Source organism: Canis lupus, chromosome 36 (assembly GCF_003254725.2).
Source record: "Canis lupus dingo isolate Sandy chromosome 36, ASM325472v2, whole genome shotgun sequence".
In the NCBI taxonomy this organism is placed as follows: domain Eukaryota; kingdom Metazoa; phylum Chordata; class Mammalia; order Carnivora; family Canidae; genus Canis; species Canis lupus.
Genome location: NC_064278.1, coordinates 27,664,873 through 27,681,327, shown reverse-complemented (window position 1 = coordinate 27,681,327; position 16,455 = coordinate 27,664,873). Strand labels below are relative to the sequence as shown.

The window sequence follows — 16,455 nt, the reverse complement described above, 5'->3', positions numbered from 1 at the left end:
TGGTACCGGCACAAAAAATAAGCACATAAATCAATGAAACAGAATAAAGACCCTAGAAATAAGCCCACACTTACATGGTCAATTAATATACTGCTAAGGGGAAAGAATATGTAATGAAGAAAGGACCACTCCCCTATAAATGGTATTAGGAAAACTGAACACCTATGTGCAAAAGAATGAAACTGGACCACTTAAAAAATAAATTCAAAAGGATTAAAGACTCAAATGTGAGACCTAAAACCGTAACATTCCTCAAAGAACACATAGCCAGTAAACTCTTGGATATTGGCCTTCCCAGTATTTTTTTGGCTGTGTTTCAATCAGAACTACATGAAATAGAAGATACTCACCAAGCGCATGGAAAGAATGTAAATCGATGCGGCCACTATGGAAAACAATATGCAGTCTCCTCAAAACAATTAAAAATAGAAATACCACATGGTTCAGTAATTGCACTTCTAGGTATTTACCAAAACATTAAAGAAAACACTGATTTGAAAAAAACAACAAAACATATGCACCCCTATGTTTATTGCCGCATTATTTATGATAGTCGAGATATGGAAGCAACCTACGTGTCCATCTATAGATGAACAGATACAGGAGATTCAGTGTAAAAATACACCAGGCATAAAGAAGAATGAAATCTTGCCATTTGTGGCAACAGGGATGGACACAGAGAGTATTATTATGCCAAATGAAATAGGTCAGATGCCCTATGATTCCACTTATACGTGGGATCTAAAAAGGAAAGAAATGAACAAAACAGACACAGATTCATAAATGCAGAGAACAAACTGGCGGTTGCCAGAGGGGAGGCGGGAGGGAGGATAGGAAAGGAAGGTACAAAGGAATTAAGAGGTACAAACGTCTAGTTATAAAATACGTAGGCCACGGTGGGGGGGGACAAGCAGAGTGTAAGGACGATGGCCAGGGCTATGGTAATCTCTCTGTATGGTGACGGGTGGTAACCATGCTTGCTGGAGTGAGCATTTATTTGGCACCATCTGTATAACTGTCGAGTCCCTATACTGTACACATGAAACTAACATAATATTGTACGTCAACTACGCTTCCATTAAAAATAAAGCAAAGATACTCCATCTTGGCCTGAAATGGTCGCCTTATAGTGATTGCTGTTGTTTCACAAAATGAGATTTTTTAGGGGCACTTGGGTGGCTCAGCGGTTGAGCATCTCCCTTCAGCTCAGGGCGTGACCCCAGGGTCCCGGGATCGAGTCCCACATCGGGCTCCCTGCATGGAGCCTGCTTCTCCCTCTGCCTGTGCCCCTGCTTCTCTCTCCGTGCCTCTCATGAATAAATAAAATCTTTAAAAAAAATGAGATTTTTAGTGCTAACAAACATAAATGGGTAGAGGAACATGCTTGTAATTGGTTTACCATGCATGATTGCAATCATAAAATGAAATCTCTAATATTAGATGCATTTCTCTACTGTCATTTAATTTTTTGACTCTTTTTTTTTCTCATAATCATATTTAGATAGCATAGAGCAGAAACAGCCAAGCTGTAGTATTTTTGCACACCCCCTCAGCAAGGGCTGACTCGACGGACAGCCGTCAACCTTACCACTGGTGGGAGATGGAGAGGGAAGGGACTGGAACTTCATCAGGCAAGGTTTATGAATATGGCATCGGCCGAGACTCCAGACACGACGATCTTACCCAGAGTCTGCCTCAAACTCAATAAAGGACAAAAACTTCAGCTGAAGTCTATTGGATCATGGCTTTGACCAGGAAATGTCCAACGGATATGCAGGCAGGCCCGTCGGGGCGGGGAGGGTCTACAGGAGGAAACCGTGTCCCTGTCCGTTCTCACCCTCCAGATGGCTTGGCCAACTAGGACAGCGCAGTGAGAGGGGGACACACACCAGAGGAAAGAGCCCAGGGAGGCGCTCCAAGTGGATGGAACCAGGCACCGCCTTACCCGTACCTCATCTCCTCATCTTGTCTTGTTAACCTTTACATATATTTTGCAGATGAAAATTCAGACCCGCACATCAAGAAGTGGTTCTTCTCTCAAGCATCGGATTAGTGAACAGAAGTTGAAATCATTAGGAAATGTTCAACTCGAGGCTAAGTGTGCTCCATTGTTGGGGCCATCCAAGTCCCCGCAGCCCCCAGATGCCCGCCCCCCGGGCCTGCGGGGGGCTCCCTCCCAAGCCCTGGATCTTCACCTGCCCGGGGACGGTCACCCTGGTGCCTTTTGGGAGACACTTCAGCCACACTGAAAAGTTAAAATCAAAATATTTGAGGGGCAGCAGCAACACGGCAACCACTCCCTTTCCCAGCTCTTCCCAACTCAATCCCAGGACCCCGAGACCATGACCTGAGCCAAAGGCAGATGCTCCACCACTGAGCCACCCAGGGGCCCCTAATTGTTGTTTGTTTTTTTTTTTTAAGAATATAATTAACATACTTTTTAAAAATATTTGTTTCAGGTGCACAGTATAAAGATTTAACAATTCTATACACTAGTCAGGGCTCAGCGATCTCGAAATTGTGGCTTTATCACAAGATCTTAAGTGCAATTCTGACTCTAGCCCTTTTATATTCATGTGGGAGGCACCGACTGGGTGTCTAAACTGTGCAAGATGCTGCACGAGATGCTGTGAGGAATGGAGACAGAAAGGAAACGGTCCTTGCCATTAAAGGGTCACAGCCCAACGACTTTTCAAGTTTCAGAGTTAAAAAGAAAATATTCTAAAAATGAACCCTGAATCGTGAACTGTTGTGATCACCTCTGTCCACCGGGTGCCTCTTCCTCTTTTTAATTCTCTGTTAGCAAGTCTTAGCGATGGGAGCTTGAGAGAGATTTTGAAGTTACCCAAAGAACATGCTGGATGAGAGAAGCAGATTGTTCTTTGAAGCTTAGAGTTCAAATGCAACACACGCTCTGTCATGACCGATTTGCAAAGATACATGAGGCAGGCACACTGCTCTGAGGTCACGATTACCTGGATATGTTTTAGACTTTATTAGCCTTTCTGAAGCAAAAATAGATCCTTACTGGAAGCCTAAATAAAGGCAGTCTCAAAGGCAAACTGTCAGGGTCCCAAACATTCTAGGAGAAAAGAAATTTTAGTAAGTAGTAATAATACAACTAATTAAATGTTGAGCTTTTTACTATTTCTTCAAATACTCAACAAAGCGTGGTCATTGCATTCTCTCATTTATTTTCCCTGACAATGAACGTTTGAGTTAATTGAGCCTGGGTGTATTTTACCCAAGTCAGGAGAGGGGCAGGGCTGGGACTCATTCCACTGATAACTCCTCCTCCACTTCTCCCCGAATCTGGCGGCCCTTTGGGGTCACGTCTGTAGGGCCGCACAGGTGAGCAAACGCAACCGATGTGTGGCCTCTTTGCCTTCCTCGAATTCCATTCAAGAAATATCCCAGTCAGCTGTGGGTTTTCCCACCCGAAGGTTAAGCACTGGTAATACGGACATTGAGTCTACGTGTTTCTTGTGGAGCTTTTTCTATTGGAAACCAAAACGATTGTCCGCAGATACGTTAATATTTTATGAAGAAGAGGGGTGTTTGGTTTGGTTTGGTTGCAAGTAAAAAGTAAAAAGCTAGGGTTTGGTTTGGTTTTTCCTTTAAGTTCATTTATTAGCAGCAAGGTGAAATATCTCCAGGAATCTAAGGATAGGACCTACAGATAAGCTGCTGGAAGGACTAGTCTTAGGTGAAAGTGACTCAAAATCAGAATTGCCATGTCATGTCCATCCACTCTCCTTCACTCATCACACGGCCACTTGCATGTCACTCTTTGCCCATTGTTTTGTGCTTTCTTTTTGCAAACCAGCTTTCTCAACTTTTTGACAGACTTAGCCACAACTCAGGATTAATTTTTCAAGGGTTTGGTCCAACCACAGTCAAACAGAAGACAGATTTTTTTTTTTTTTTTTGGCATCTCAACTTTTTAGTTTCTCAAGAGAAACAAAAATCTGAATTATCCACCTCCGAACTTCATCCTTCCTTACTTCACTCAAAGTTGCCAAGTTGTGGCATCATGTGGTGGGAATGCTGGTAGTAGTCATGGGGGTGAGGCTGTTGCTGGGCAAAGGGAGAGTATATTTTGGGAAGACACGCTGAAAGATTTGTCACCATCCTATGGGGAGGGGATACAGATTTTAAATATTTTCGGCAACCGGTAACACTGATTCGTGCTAAATTAATCAAGTAAAGCTGCTGTCTTTCAGAGTCCACGGCCATTCAGATAATGTGTCTGTCTCTAGGGTCTGATACCCCTGAGAGGTATCAAAAGTGACCTCCGGGATTTTCAAAATAACCCAGACCGAGCCTGAATTTCCTTGGCTTATCTGTGTACAGTGCAGAGTATCCTAACTGTGCTAAGACAATGGAACTGGAAAAGTCCTGGTGATGACCTCTGTGAGCTTGATCTCCCGGGCAACCTATGGTTGAACAGAGCGTTCTTTGGCAAGTGATATTAATAGCTGATAAGACAGTCATAAAACACATATGCACGTATTTCCACATACCTAGTTTACACAATGAAACAAATATACGATAACACATCTTGGGCTGTTAGGTACTTAGGAAAAAATCAGCGGAACAACTTTCTCAGATTTACCACCTCGGGAGACGCGGTCCAGAATCCTGGTATAGAACCTGGGCCACTAACTGCAAAATTAAATCAATACTATTGCCTGATGGATTTTACTATTCAAATCAAGCACTGATAGACGGATGTGTGTGTGTATATATTTACATTTTGCATTTTTATGCAAAAAAGAACACTATTTCCATCAAACACTTTCCCTTAACTAGTGTGCAAGCAGACTTGGAAAAAGAAAGGCAAGGATCATCAAGATTAACATGCATTAATTAGTGATGTATGTAAACGAAGGCTAATGTTCTCTGTACAACAGCCTCCTCCAGCAAAGTTTTGTTGGTATGAAGGCTGGAGGGATTGACAGCAAAAGAAAATACATGCAATTGATTCATAAGCGCTCAACATGATCATTTTCCCCTATTCTTCCTTATGCTAACTAACTCTAATGTTAAGGAAAGTTAGTGCAAATTCATGGATTAAAAAATGCACCTTTTATTAATACCAAAATGTGATGCAGATGATATTCGCTAAAAAAAATGAAAATATTTGTCAAATAGTGATAACTAAAACTGCTGTACCATATCAAGGTAGCTAAACAACATGTGAGGTCACACTGATAAATGTAAAGCTTATGAGAAAATGGAATCTTTATCACTAACTTCACCTCTGACATTACTGCTTTAAGCTCATCTTTACATAGAGTGTTGGAAAAAAAAAATCAATCTTGGATTTACAATTGATAGTGAAAGGAAAATAATATTAAAATAAACTATATCATCACATATTAAGTACTTATTTAACCGATAACTGCGGATTATTTTAATCATATTAAATTGGCTTTCTTTTCATATTTTTATGGTGATTTACATGGGAAATGGCTTCTGTAAAGAATTGTGAATAAGTTAATTTATATTTGATAAGTATTACTAGCTGTTCATAACACTTAAAAATAATAAATTGGAAGACATTTAGAGGAGCACCACCTGTGGGATATAATTTTTAAATTACTGTCCATCACTAAGAGGCAACTGACTGGTATTTCTTTGTATTGGTTATTTATTTCAGACTTTCAGTGCTTTTTCTTTTTCTTTTTTTCTTCCTTTCTTTTTTTTTTTTTTTTTAGGAAAAATGTCTTTTGCAATAAGTCATCAAATTATCATGCCAGAATGGCATCTGTAAACATTGAATAATGAAAGCATATAAATACTGTATTTACATAGTTTATACAATTTAAATTATGACAAAAGGCCAGAAATATCAGGGTTTTTTGGACACCTCTTTCTTACCTGCTTGTGAGCGTGGTCATATGAATTAATGTGATTGTCAAACTCTTGATGCTTATAGTACTGCTTGTCACAGAGTTCACAGTAAAAATTGGCCTTCAGATCTTCCAGAGCTTTTGCTATGGTGTTTTCCTTCTCAGCATAATCCTAAAAAATAAAATTTCAAGGAAGGCAGCTATTAGTTCCCTGATTTGACTTTGTTCTGACAGTTGTCAACTTTAGCGTAATAATTAGAGTTAGAAACAGAACACAACAAAGAAAAATAAAGCAAATTCCAGCAAACGAAACCAAAAGAAATTATGAGCTGAGGAGAATCAAAGATTAACAGAAGAAGCCAAGGTAAACGGTGGAAAGAATAGCAAAGACACGGAGTAGCAAACCCCAAAAAATAGAAGCCCTTGCTTGAACAAGTTCCTGAGCTGTGTTGGCAAAGAAAACAACAAAAATCATACACTTATGTTGATCCAACTGCTGATTTAACTGGCAATGGCTTAGTTAACATAAAATTTGTAAATTCTGAACAACATCTAAAATGTGTCCTGCATGAAGAAGCCCATATTGGTGCACAAATATGCAAGTTTGGTATTTTTGTTTGCTTGTTTCTGTAGATATCTAGAGCGCAACTTATTCATCCCAACTAGATTTCATTTGACTAATGTTTCCATCTTGACCCACACCATTTGAAGTTGAATTTGAAAAAATTCTCTAATCTTTAGAAAATGAGATTCTTTCCTGCGAGTTATTTACCTAAACTGAGGAGGATTAAACTGTATATAAGCAGATTGCTTTCATCATGCTCACAGTAAACAAAGATGGCTATATAATCAAACCCCCGAAAAAATGTAGTCAGTTATCATTAGCTTTCATTTACAAAATACAAAATAGCAAAACGCTCCTGGCTTTTAGGTTTTCTTAAATCTAAATCTACTTGCTGTTTCACGCTTCCTTAAATGTTAATGTTGTTAGACGTAAATATATGCTACATGTTGAAGCAGTGCTCAGGTCTTTTGCTCAAGTGCTGATATGAAGACTAAATTTCAGTTGCTACACAGAATACATTAACTTACAGATTCTCTCATCCTCAATTTCTTTAAAATTCAAATTAACTACGTATTCAGGCCTCTTCTGCGCTACTCTAAGAAGCTCACTCTCTCAGTCTCTGGGATATGGAGGGGAGAATGGAGGGGAGAAGCACAGTCCTCTCTAGGTCAATGGCAATTGTCCTCCTTCTAAATACACAGGCTAAAAAGGACTCATAAATTGCTTCTACAAAATGTAAAAGCGGTTCACTAATCGTAATTTAATAAATAACTAAGACTTTCCTTACTTTATTGTACCATGTATTTATGCACCTATCATGTATCATAAAATTCACCATATTTGAATATATACCTTATAACATACATTATAGTAACTGATGTATATAGTTGCCATAGTCTAAAAATATATAACCCAGTTTCTCGCTGTGAAGACAACGACCCATTGTTCTATTAGTTTTATCAACGGCACAGAGGTGGTGAGCTACAAAATCATTCAAATCATTTATATATGATTTTTCAATTCAATATTTATCACTTCTCAGCATATTTATGAAATACTTCCTATTATTCTTTTTGATTCCTTCCAATTTGTTGTTTAAAAAAAACGTAGTTTAAAAAGATGAAAATGAGTCATATATAACTAAACTTGCTACTGAATTTTTACAAAATCTTTAAAATACTTTGTGGATTAGCCAATTTAAATGAAACAAAAATTAAGTACTATGATTTCATGGCTAAAGTGTGTGAAGCAGAGATAAAATTCCAATCAATATGAGTTATATTATAATGGCAATAGTTTTTGGCTAAGAACTGAATTAGCTCTCAAAATAATATTCTTGAACAGCAATTTCTTTGCAAACTAGTTGATTCTCACCATTAATTATAATTACAGTTATGCTACTTCCTCTCTTGAAATATTTCATTATTTCTTATTATTGTGTAGGTTTATTTTTTCTTCCTAAGACTGATATCCCCTCAGAGAAGCAATAATTGTTTCTTGCTAATTCTTTCCACAAAAAATAGGAGAATTTTTGAGTAAACCAAACTGAGATTTTTAGGTAAAGGCATTCTTCCAAAATATTAACCTTAGCCTAGATTTGAAGAGAAAAACAAATCTAAAAACAATAGCGAACACTCAGTGCTTGTTTTTGATCAATCGCTGATTAAGACCATGCCTGTATTCACTCATTTCATCCTGATTAGAATTATAGAGATGTGTATTTTGAACATTTTCTCATATTAACAGGTAAAGATACCAAAGTATAGGAAAGTTAAATAATTAGGTCGAGGATGTATAATGAATAAATGTGCAGACCATATTTGAACCAAAATCATCATCTGGGTCATAGCACTTTATTATGTTCAAACTTTTAAGCACATAAAAAAAAGTAGAAATAGTATAATAACCTGCACGTAAACATCAGCTGGATTCAACAATTATCAGCTCAGGGTCAACCTTATTTCAACTTATCTACCCTATCTCATACCTTTTCCTCTACTCTAGATAATTTTAAAATTCCCAACTTACTGTAATGTCACCTAAATTCATTCAGAATATCTAAAATAGCACTTTTTACAAAATCATCACAAAACCATTATCAGACCTAAAGAAACAAAAAAATGAAGAAACTGCAATCATTCCTATCATCAAATATCCAGTGTGTTCAAATAATTACAATCATCTAGTAGTTTAAACTAGTTTTTTCAAAATGGATTTATTTTCTTTTGAAATTCTAACCTTTTATTCTTTTCTTAAAACAGATTTCAAATAAGGGTCAAACATTCTCATGATCTGATATGTTTCTCAGTCTCTTTTAAGTCTTCCCTCTATTTTATTACTCATTACAATACATTTCTCAGAAAAAAATTATTTTATTTTTTAAAGATTTTATTTATTTATTAATGAGAGACATGGAGAGAAGGAGGCACAGGCAGAGAGAGAAGCAAGCTCCCTGTAGGGAGCTTGATGTGGGACTCGATCCTGGGACTCCAGGATCACGCTCTGGGTGGAAGGCAGGCGCCCAACTGCTGAGCCACCCAGGTGTCCCTCAGAAAACCTTTTGAATTACACCTCACATTTTGAAAAAAATATTTAGAACTACAGAAATATTACAAGAATATGAATACATTCATTTTAGAAAGAGTTTACTTATTCATTTTTAGAGAAAGAGCAAGGGGAAGGGTAGAAGGAGAGAGAGAGGCACAAGAAGACTCTAAGCTAAACCCCAAACTGGGCTCAAATCCACGACCCGAGATCATGTCCTGAACTGAAATCAACAGTTGGACACTTAACCGACTGAGCCACCCAGGTGCCCCAATAATAAACTCTTATATGACTTTCACTTAACGGAAATCATTTCTAATATTTTGACAAGTCTTTATTCTATCTGTTATCTATGTATCAATCTATCATATTTCTGTAAGACATTAAAAGAAATATAGCATAGTTGAAGCTAAGGTTGCAACAGATTACACAGTAAGGAACATTTTTACACTAGAAATTTCCATCTGAAATGAAAACCACGGCAAAGTAAAGAGTCAGGGCTGCATTCCAGAAAATGTTAGAGAATAAATGAATTGGTTGCTGCATGTATGTCATAAAGGAAAGGAGTCCTATGCATTGTCATTGATTATACATTTTTTTCATTTTTTGTAGACAAAATCAGTCTTTATTAGGTGATACGCCCCACTGCCCCATGGCCCTTCTCCTTCATTGTGCATGATACTGAGAGAGGCATTGGCTGGGATTATGAAGCACAATGACGTATTCAACACATCCAGTCTACTGCAGAAGGTAAAATATGTTTGAGTGAGATGAAAAAGGAGCATAACTTATAAACTCAACCTCAAATTTCCCCCTTCTATGTGGCAAAACCATTCTACTCAAGGTGCACAACCGCCATAATGTGCCACCGAATGTGATGGAAGAGAGTGAGGAAGGGACAGGCTTCTAGTAGCTCGTCAGGTCATCCAACTCCATCTCATTTTAGATATATCTAGAAAGAATGAGGGTTGTAGCATATAATTCCAAAGTTATACAGTCAAGAATTTTTAACATGCAACCTTAGCAAATTGCACAGTGTAATACTTTTTGCAGATCAGTAAACTAAAACATGGAAGTTAATGGTTTATCCACAGGCCCAGGGCCATTGTGTCCACCAGCTATTAAGGGGTGAACTGTATCAAAGCAGGACTTTGAAGGGAGCAAAGTTTAATTTCCAAGAGGATACATCTCTTGGAGCCTTCAGCGTAATATATGGTGTCAAGTACTATTCAGCCTCTCTTGAAAGGCATCCATAACTTGGTGCACTCGAGTAGCCTTCCCTGAGGAATGTGAGTTCCATGAGGGCAGGGATTTGTAGCTGTTTTGTTCACTTCTCTATCTCCAATGCTTTTAACAGAGTCAAGCATTGATAGACATTCAACATACATGTAGATGCTTTTACACATTAATAAAAAGCAAACAAAACAGAAACTAGCAGCACGAGGTATGTAATATTTTTAAAATAGTTGTGCTCATGCTTGAGTTTGTGGTATCCAGGTATTTGGGGGATGCCTTTAGAGCTAACAACAATGTATGCTGTAAATAAATCATCATTGCTAAATAATAGCTGTAATCATATATTATTACATCCTAATATTTCTGCTAGGAATACTCCTTTTAAAGAAATTAAAGTCCCCAAAATATAAATAGATTTGGCACTCTTAATATAAATTATTTTCAATGCTGGAAAGGAACGTTTGTATGAAATTAACACTTAAAATACTTAGGAAAGTCTCTCTCACTTCACCTGTCTCTCTGTCTCTTTCTCTGCTCTTACTTCAAAAAAGAATAAAAGCATCTTTATGATACATATTCAGGATAAATTTTATTGTGAGTTCTTTAAAAAGAGGTAACAAAAGCAAGTCTTTGATAAATTTTGATTTTAATGAAAAAAATCAAAGAATTGGCAAAACGTTTTTTTTTTTTTTTTTTTTTCTAGAAGAATATCTAGACAGAAAACATTTTATTTGGAAATCCATAGTCTAGAGTCTACATTTCCTGGAAAATCGTGCACATCTTCGAGGTGTCTCTTATTCCAGTCATTACTTAAGTGATTAACTCTGAGACGGTCCAGGAGCTTCACAGAGTGCCATGTGGCTGCATTTTGTCCCAGCTTCCTTTCCTGCCCAGGGACTTCTCTGATTCATAGAATGGGAGTTTGTAGGATGCCACTCAGCACTAAAAAATACACAATCCAAAAATGCTGAGGAGTTAACGACTATAGATCTGCTCTTGACCACTGGGGACGGTAAGAACTCCAGGATGAATTATTTCTTCTTTCACCTACCAGTCATCTCTGACACCCATTTCTAAGATTCCACAGAGGGTCTCAGTGAGATGGAGGGCCAGTGCTTGTAATAGTGACAATCACTATACCCTTGTATTAGTTTTCCTTACTTATCTGTTTTTTTTTTGGAACTTCATTTATGCTTCGTGGAATAATTTCTTAAATAACTGCATAGAAGTCTTTATCCTAGGCTTGATTTTCAAGAAGAACAGGGCTAAGATTATAAGAATTCTTTTGTGTGTTTGTGTGTGTTTCCTATGAATGTCTTGCTTACAAGCTACATTTCCTAGAATAATTTAAGATATCTTTCTTCAGTTTGAAAGTCTCCAATAGTCCTTCATCACTATTAGAATAAATATCCTTACAATGACCTACATACAATTCCTACCCCACTTGGTTCCTGGCTACGTCTCTGCCATCACCTCCTAGCATTCTGGCTCTCACTTTACCTTGGCCAACCCTATTTTTGTTAATGTTTCCGAAACTTTATCAACCATATACCCACCTTCATACTTAGACCTGTTATTTATTCTCCATGGAATGTTTTTACACCAAATGTTTGTACAAAGTTGTCATTAACTTCCTGCAGATCTCTGCTGAAATGCTATGATCATCCTATCATTCTAGAAAAAAAGTTTTTATTCTCTCTCTCCATTCTTTTTTATTTTTTTTACTTTTTTTCCATTCTCTTTTTCATTATATAAATTGCAAGTGTACAGCTTTATAATTTAATACCTGGATATAAAGTGATCACCACCACAAGTCTAGTTACCATCCATCACCATATAGTTGATTCACTTCACTCATTTTGTGCACTCCAGCCTACTTCTCCTCTGGTTACCCTTATTCTGTTCTCTGTTCCTGTGAATTTGTTTTTATTTTATTTTGTTTGTTCATTTGTTTAAGATTCCACATATGAGTGAAATCATAGAGAACTTGTTTTTCTCCACCTGACTTATTTCACTTAAAAAAGTAAAAGTAATACTTTCAAGGTCCATCCATGTTGCCACTAATAGTAGGGTTTCATTCTTTTTATGGCTTTTCCTCTTTTATTTTCCCCTTTAATGTGAAGAAGAGAAAGTTGTGTTGTTTTTTTTTTTTTTTCAGGAGGAAAACAGATATAGAATTAGAATCTGAAAGCTATATTAGAGATTGAGTACAAAAGAAGGCATACAGGAAAACTTATGTTAGTTTTTATCTGATTTAAATCCTTTCCCTATTAGGCAAGAGGACAACCATTCCTGAGTGACAAAGGCTATGCTATTGCCTTGAAATATACGTTGCTCTTTCCTTAAAGTCTAGGTTCTATTATTTTAAAGGCTGAAAAATGGATAACAAGACAATTTTGAAGAATTATAGAAGGGAAGACTAAAGGTTGAGTCAGAAAGTTACAATTTTATTGACAGTTATAGATGTATTGAATGGAATTATAATAAAATATATGCATTTAAATGTGAGGAGGTTTTTTGGGGATCCCTGGGTGGCTCAGTGGTTTGGCGCCTGCCTTTGGCCTGGGGCGCGATCCTGGAGTCCAGTGATCGAGTCCCCCATCGGGCTCTCTGCATGGAGCCTGCTTCTCCCTCTGGCTGTGTCTCTGCCTCTCTCTCTCTCTCTCTCTCTCTCTCTCTCTCTCTGTGTGTCTCTCTCTGTGTCTCTCATGAATAAATAAATAAAATCTTAAAAAAAATAAATGTGAGGTTTTTTAAAAAAAGGATTCCATAGAAATGCAAACTCATCCTTACCCCCATGAAAGTTGAAGGCAGAAATAGAAAACAAAAGAAAAACAAAACTGTGTTTTGAATATCATACTTCTATGGACAACTCTGGCGAGCAAAATTGAGTACAATCCAACAGCAAGGATGAAGTATACTTTAATGTCCACATTTACGAGAACCGGACAAAGTTGTTTCTCAAAACTGGTAACTTCTTTCAGAATTAGTTTCAACGCAAGAGTATTCATTCATAAAGTTTTACCTGTTTCTCCTCTTTTGTTTGGCTGATAACAACCACTGGATAACTAGCACGGTTTCTAACCATAGAGCCTACTCACGTAGAAGGAGAATGGATCCCCAAGCTGTAGCGATCAGAGTGCATTCTTGTTCACCGCACTTGGCTTGCCTCTTTGGAGACATCTATTTCTCTTTTTATCCGTGGGTCCTTACAGGAAGCCCTAGCCTGTGACTAGCACTCGTTAGGCTCTCTGGTTAATTTAAGACAGAATTTAGTCAACTTGAGGAGGTAACAGAAAATCGAGTTACATTTTCCCCTTCATGTTTGGAAAGATAGAAGGGACAGCATGTGTTCATAGTTGGCTGAAATTTAACATTACTCTGCAGTCTCCCCATGTGTAAAGCAAGGCTGTGGGGGGAATCTCATTTTCAAGGCAAACCGGAAAAAAAAAAAAAAAGTATATCAGGTTTTCTGAAGCTGAATGCTAGCTGAAGCATGTAAAATTCTAGTTTATACTTATAAAAATCTCAGATAGAGATCAATAATTCCAACATGGAAATTCTATATACATCGATGTCGCAAAGAGTTTCGGTGTAGACTATGAGTGGTAGTAACTTAGGGTCTTTGTTTCTTGACTTTATAGGCAGCAGCCGTTTTCTGGAAAGGGGTATAATGATCTGATGTGTATTTGTTACTGTCTAAGCTATGACAGTGACCCAGGGTAAGACAGAAAATTTCTCTAGTAAAAGGTCTCCCTGGTTTTCCCAGCTTGAGTTCGCCCAGAAATAGACAGTGAGACAAGGAGCGGAGTTTAAGTGGTCTATTTGAGATCTCAGGAAACAGTGGCAGAAGAATGGCAAAGTGGGGAGAGAGTAGGAAGAGGATAAAGACTTCTGGCTTCAGCTCTGACATGTGCAGAGCTTGGAAGTCCTTCGCCCCTGTCCTTACAACAAGAACAACCTACGAAAAATGAAAATCAATTCTTTTTCTCAGAACTGTGAGAGAACAGAGGTTACAGGGTGAAACACCACTTCAGAATCTGGAGACACAAGCACGTTTGGAGATACGGTAAAGAATATCTGCTTACTCAGATCAGAAATTGCTGGGGCCACGAACTGGTAGGAGCTTCCCAATGTTAACTGATGAATTCTATGGTCTAGTGTGTGAGACAGGATCTCCTGGTGGCCGAAATCTTAGAGGGACCACAGATATTTCTCTAGGCTTTCTTTTTATGAATTGCACCAGGTTCTCATTAGGATAGTTTGAGAAAGTCCCTTGTGTCCCTGGAAGGTGGTTGGGAAGAAAAACTAATGTGAAATAAGCCAAGAGCCTTGTCTATAACTGAAACCCACTCACTCCCAAGGGATAAGGTTATTTCCATGTCTCAATTCAAAGATGTTGTTCTAGCCAGGAAAAGGAATTTACGTTCCCTATAGTCTTCCTGCCTCATTAAAGTTGTGGAGTTGACATGGTCAACAAGGGTCATGGCTTCAAAAACACAGGGTAGGAATTCTATAATAATAATTTAAAAAAAAAGGAGTAGTAGCTTGGGAGACAGACTGTGTATCACGGGAGAAACAGCGAGGACAGTCATAGCCCTGAGACAGAGATATAGTAGAGGGCTAACAGCGAAAGGTTTTAAATGCTCCCTCTCCCCACACCTTCCCAACCCATCCATAGGGCTCATAGTGCAGTAGAGCTGAAGGAGTTGCACTATGCCCACTTTTTCTGAGGAGAAGTGCATAGGGGAACACAAAGGTAGAAAGGCACACACAGTCAAGAACCCTAGAGGTCGTCTGTTCATTACCTGATTCATGTCCAGCTTTCTATCAAAAATTACAAAGCATTCTAAAAGGTAAGAAAAAGAAACAGCCTGAAGGAAAAAAAAAAAAAAAAAAAGCCCTAGAACAAGGCTCACGACTTAGATACAACATATCTGTTGGTGTTATCAGAGAGGGAATCTAAGACAATCCTGATGTGTTAAAGTCTCTAATGGAAAAAGTGGGCAAAATGCAAGAATAGATGGGTTAGGCAAACAAAGAAATAATAGTTAAGAAAGAATCACATGAAAATGATAGAAATAAAAAAAACGGTTTACCTAAATGGATAAGGCTTTCAACGGACTCATCAGTAGATGTCGCACAGCTGAGAAAAGAATCAGTAAACTTCAAGATGTGTCAATAGAATCTCACAAAATTGAAATGAAGGAAGAAAACAGAATAAGAAGAAATCGCTACTTGATATTACATTATACATCTGTTGTAATCTCATTCCCTCTAGGTTCTATGAAGTCAGGAGCTTTCATTGTTTTGTTTTGTTTTGTTTTTTATTGTCATATCCCTAATGTCTAAAAGAGTGATGAGAACAAACACGTGCTTAAAAAAATATTTGTTCTGGGCACCTGGGAGGCTCAGTGGTTGAGCCTCTGCTTTTGGCTGAGGTTCTGATCCCTGGGTCCTGGAATCAAGTCCTGTGTCGGGCTCCCAGCATGGAGCCTGCATCTCTCTCTCTGTGTCTCTGCCTCTCTCTCTCTCTCTGTCTATCATGAATAAATAAATAAAATCTTAAAAAAAATAAAGAAGACTATGATGGACACACAATGGTGAGCAAAATTCTTCGAGTTGAGGGAATCAGTACTGTTTCAAAATGATACTTAATTCACTGAAAACTCAATAGGAGTCAGCACATGAGAGAAGGGAGCACCGGATTTTGTTCCAGGAAAATTAATTATATATACAATTATGAAATATTGCACTTTTGAAAAGTCACGAGCCATGTGGTGTAGCTGGAGAGCCTGGGGTATGTTGTGGAGTAAGGCGAGGTTTCTGGTGGTAGCTATGGAAAGGCAAGACCGAGGTGGGATTAAGAAGCCGTCTCTCTGTACGCTAAGGAGTCTGAATGTCTGTGAAAGTATGAAAGCTGATGGGGAAATCAGTGAAGGCTCTTAAGCAAGGGTGGAAGCTGATCAGATTTGCATTAAAAAAAAAAAAAAAAACAGATACAACTACACGGGGCACCTGAGTGGCTCAGTTGGTTGAGTGTCAGGCTCTTGATTTTGGCTCACATGGTGATCTCAGGGTGGTGGGATGGAGCCCTGTGTCGGGCTCTGCATTCAGCCGGGGATCTGCTTGACATTCTCTCTCTCCCTCTGCCTCTCCCCTCGCTTGCAGGTGCATCCACACACGGTTGCACACGCACACTCTCTTGTGCTCTCTCAAATAAATAAATAAATAAATAAATAAATAAATAAATAA

General features: G+C 38.1%; 1 protein-coding gene across 1 annotated transcript in view; it reads right to left on the bottom strand.

The window, feature by feature from the left end:
• Positions 1-16,455, bottom strand: part of ZNF804A (zinc finger protein 804A) — a 273,850-nt gene that overhangs the window by 51,792 nt on the left and 205,603 nt on the right. The window contains exon 2 of the mRNA XM_025460466.3: positions 5,884-6,027. Coding sequence (XP_025316251.1) covers positions 5,884-6,027 — 144 coding nt within the window. The remainder of the gene's footprint in view (positions 1-5,883; positions 6,028-16,455) is intronic.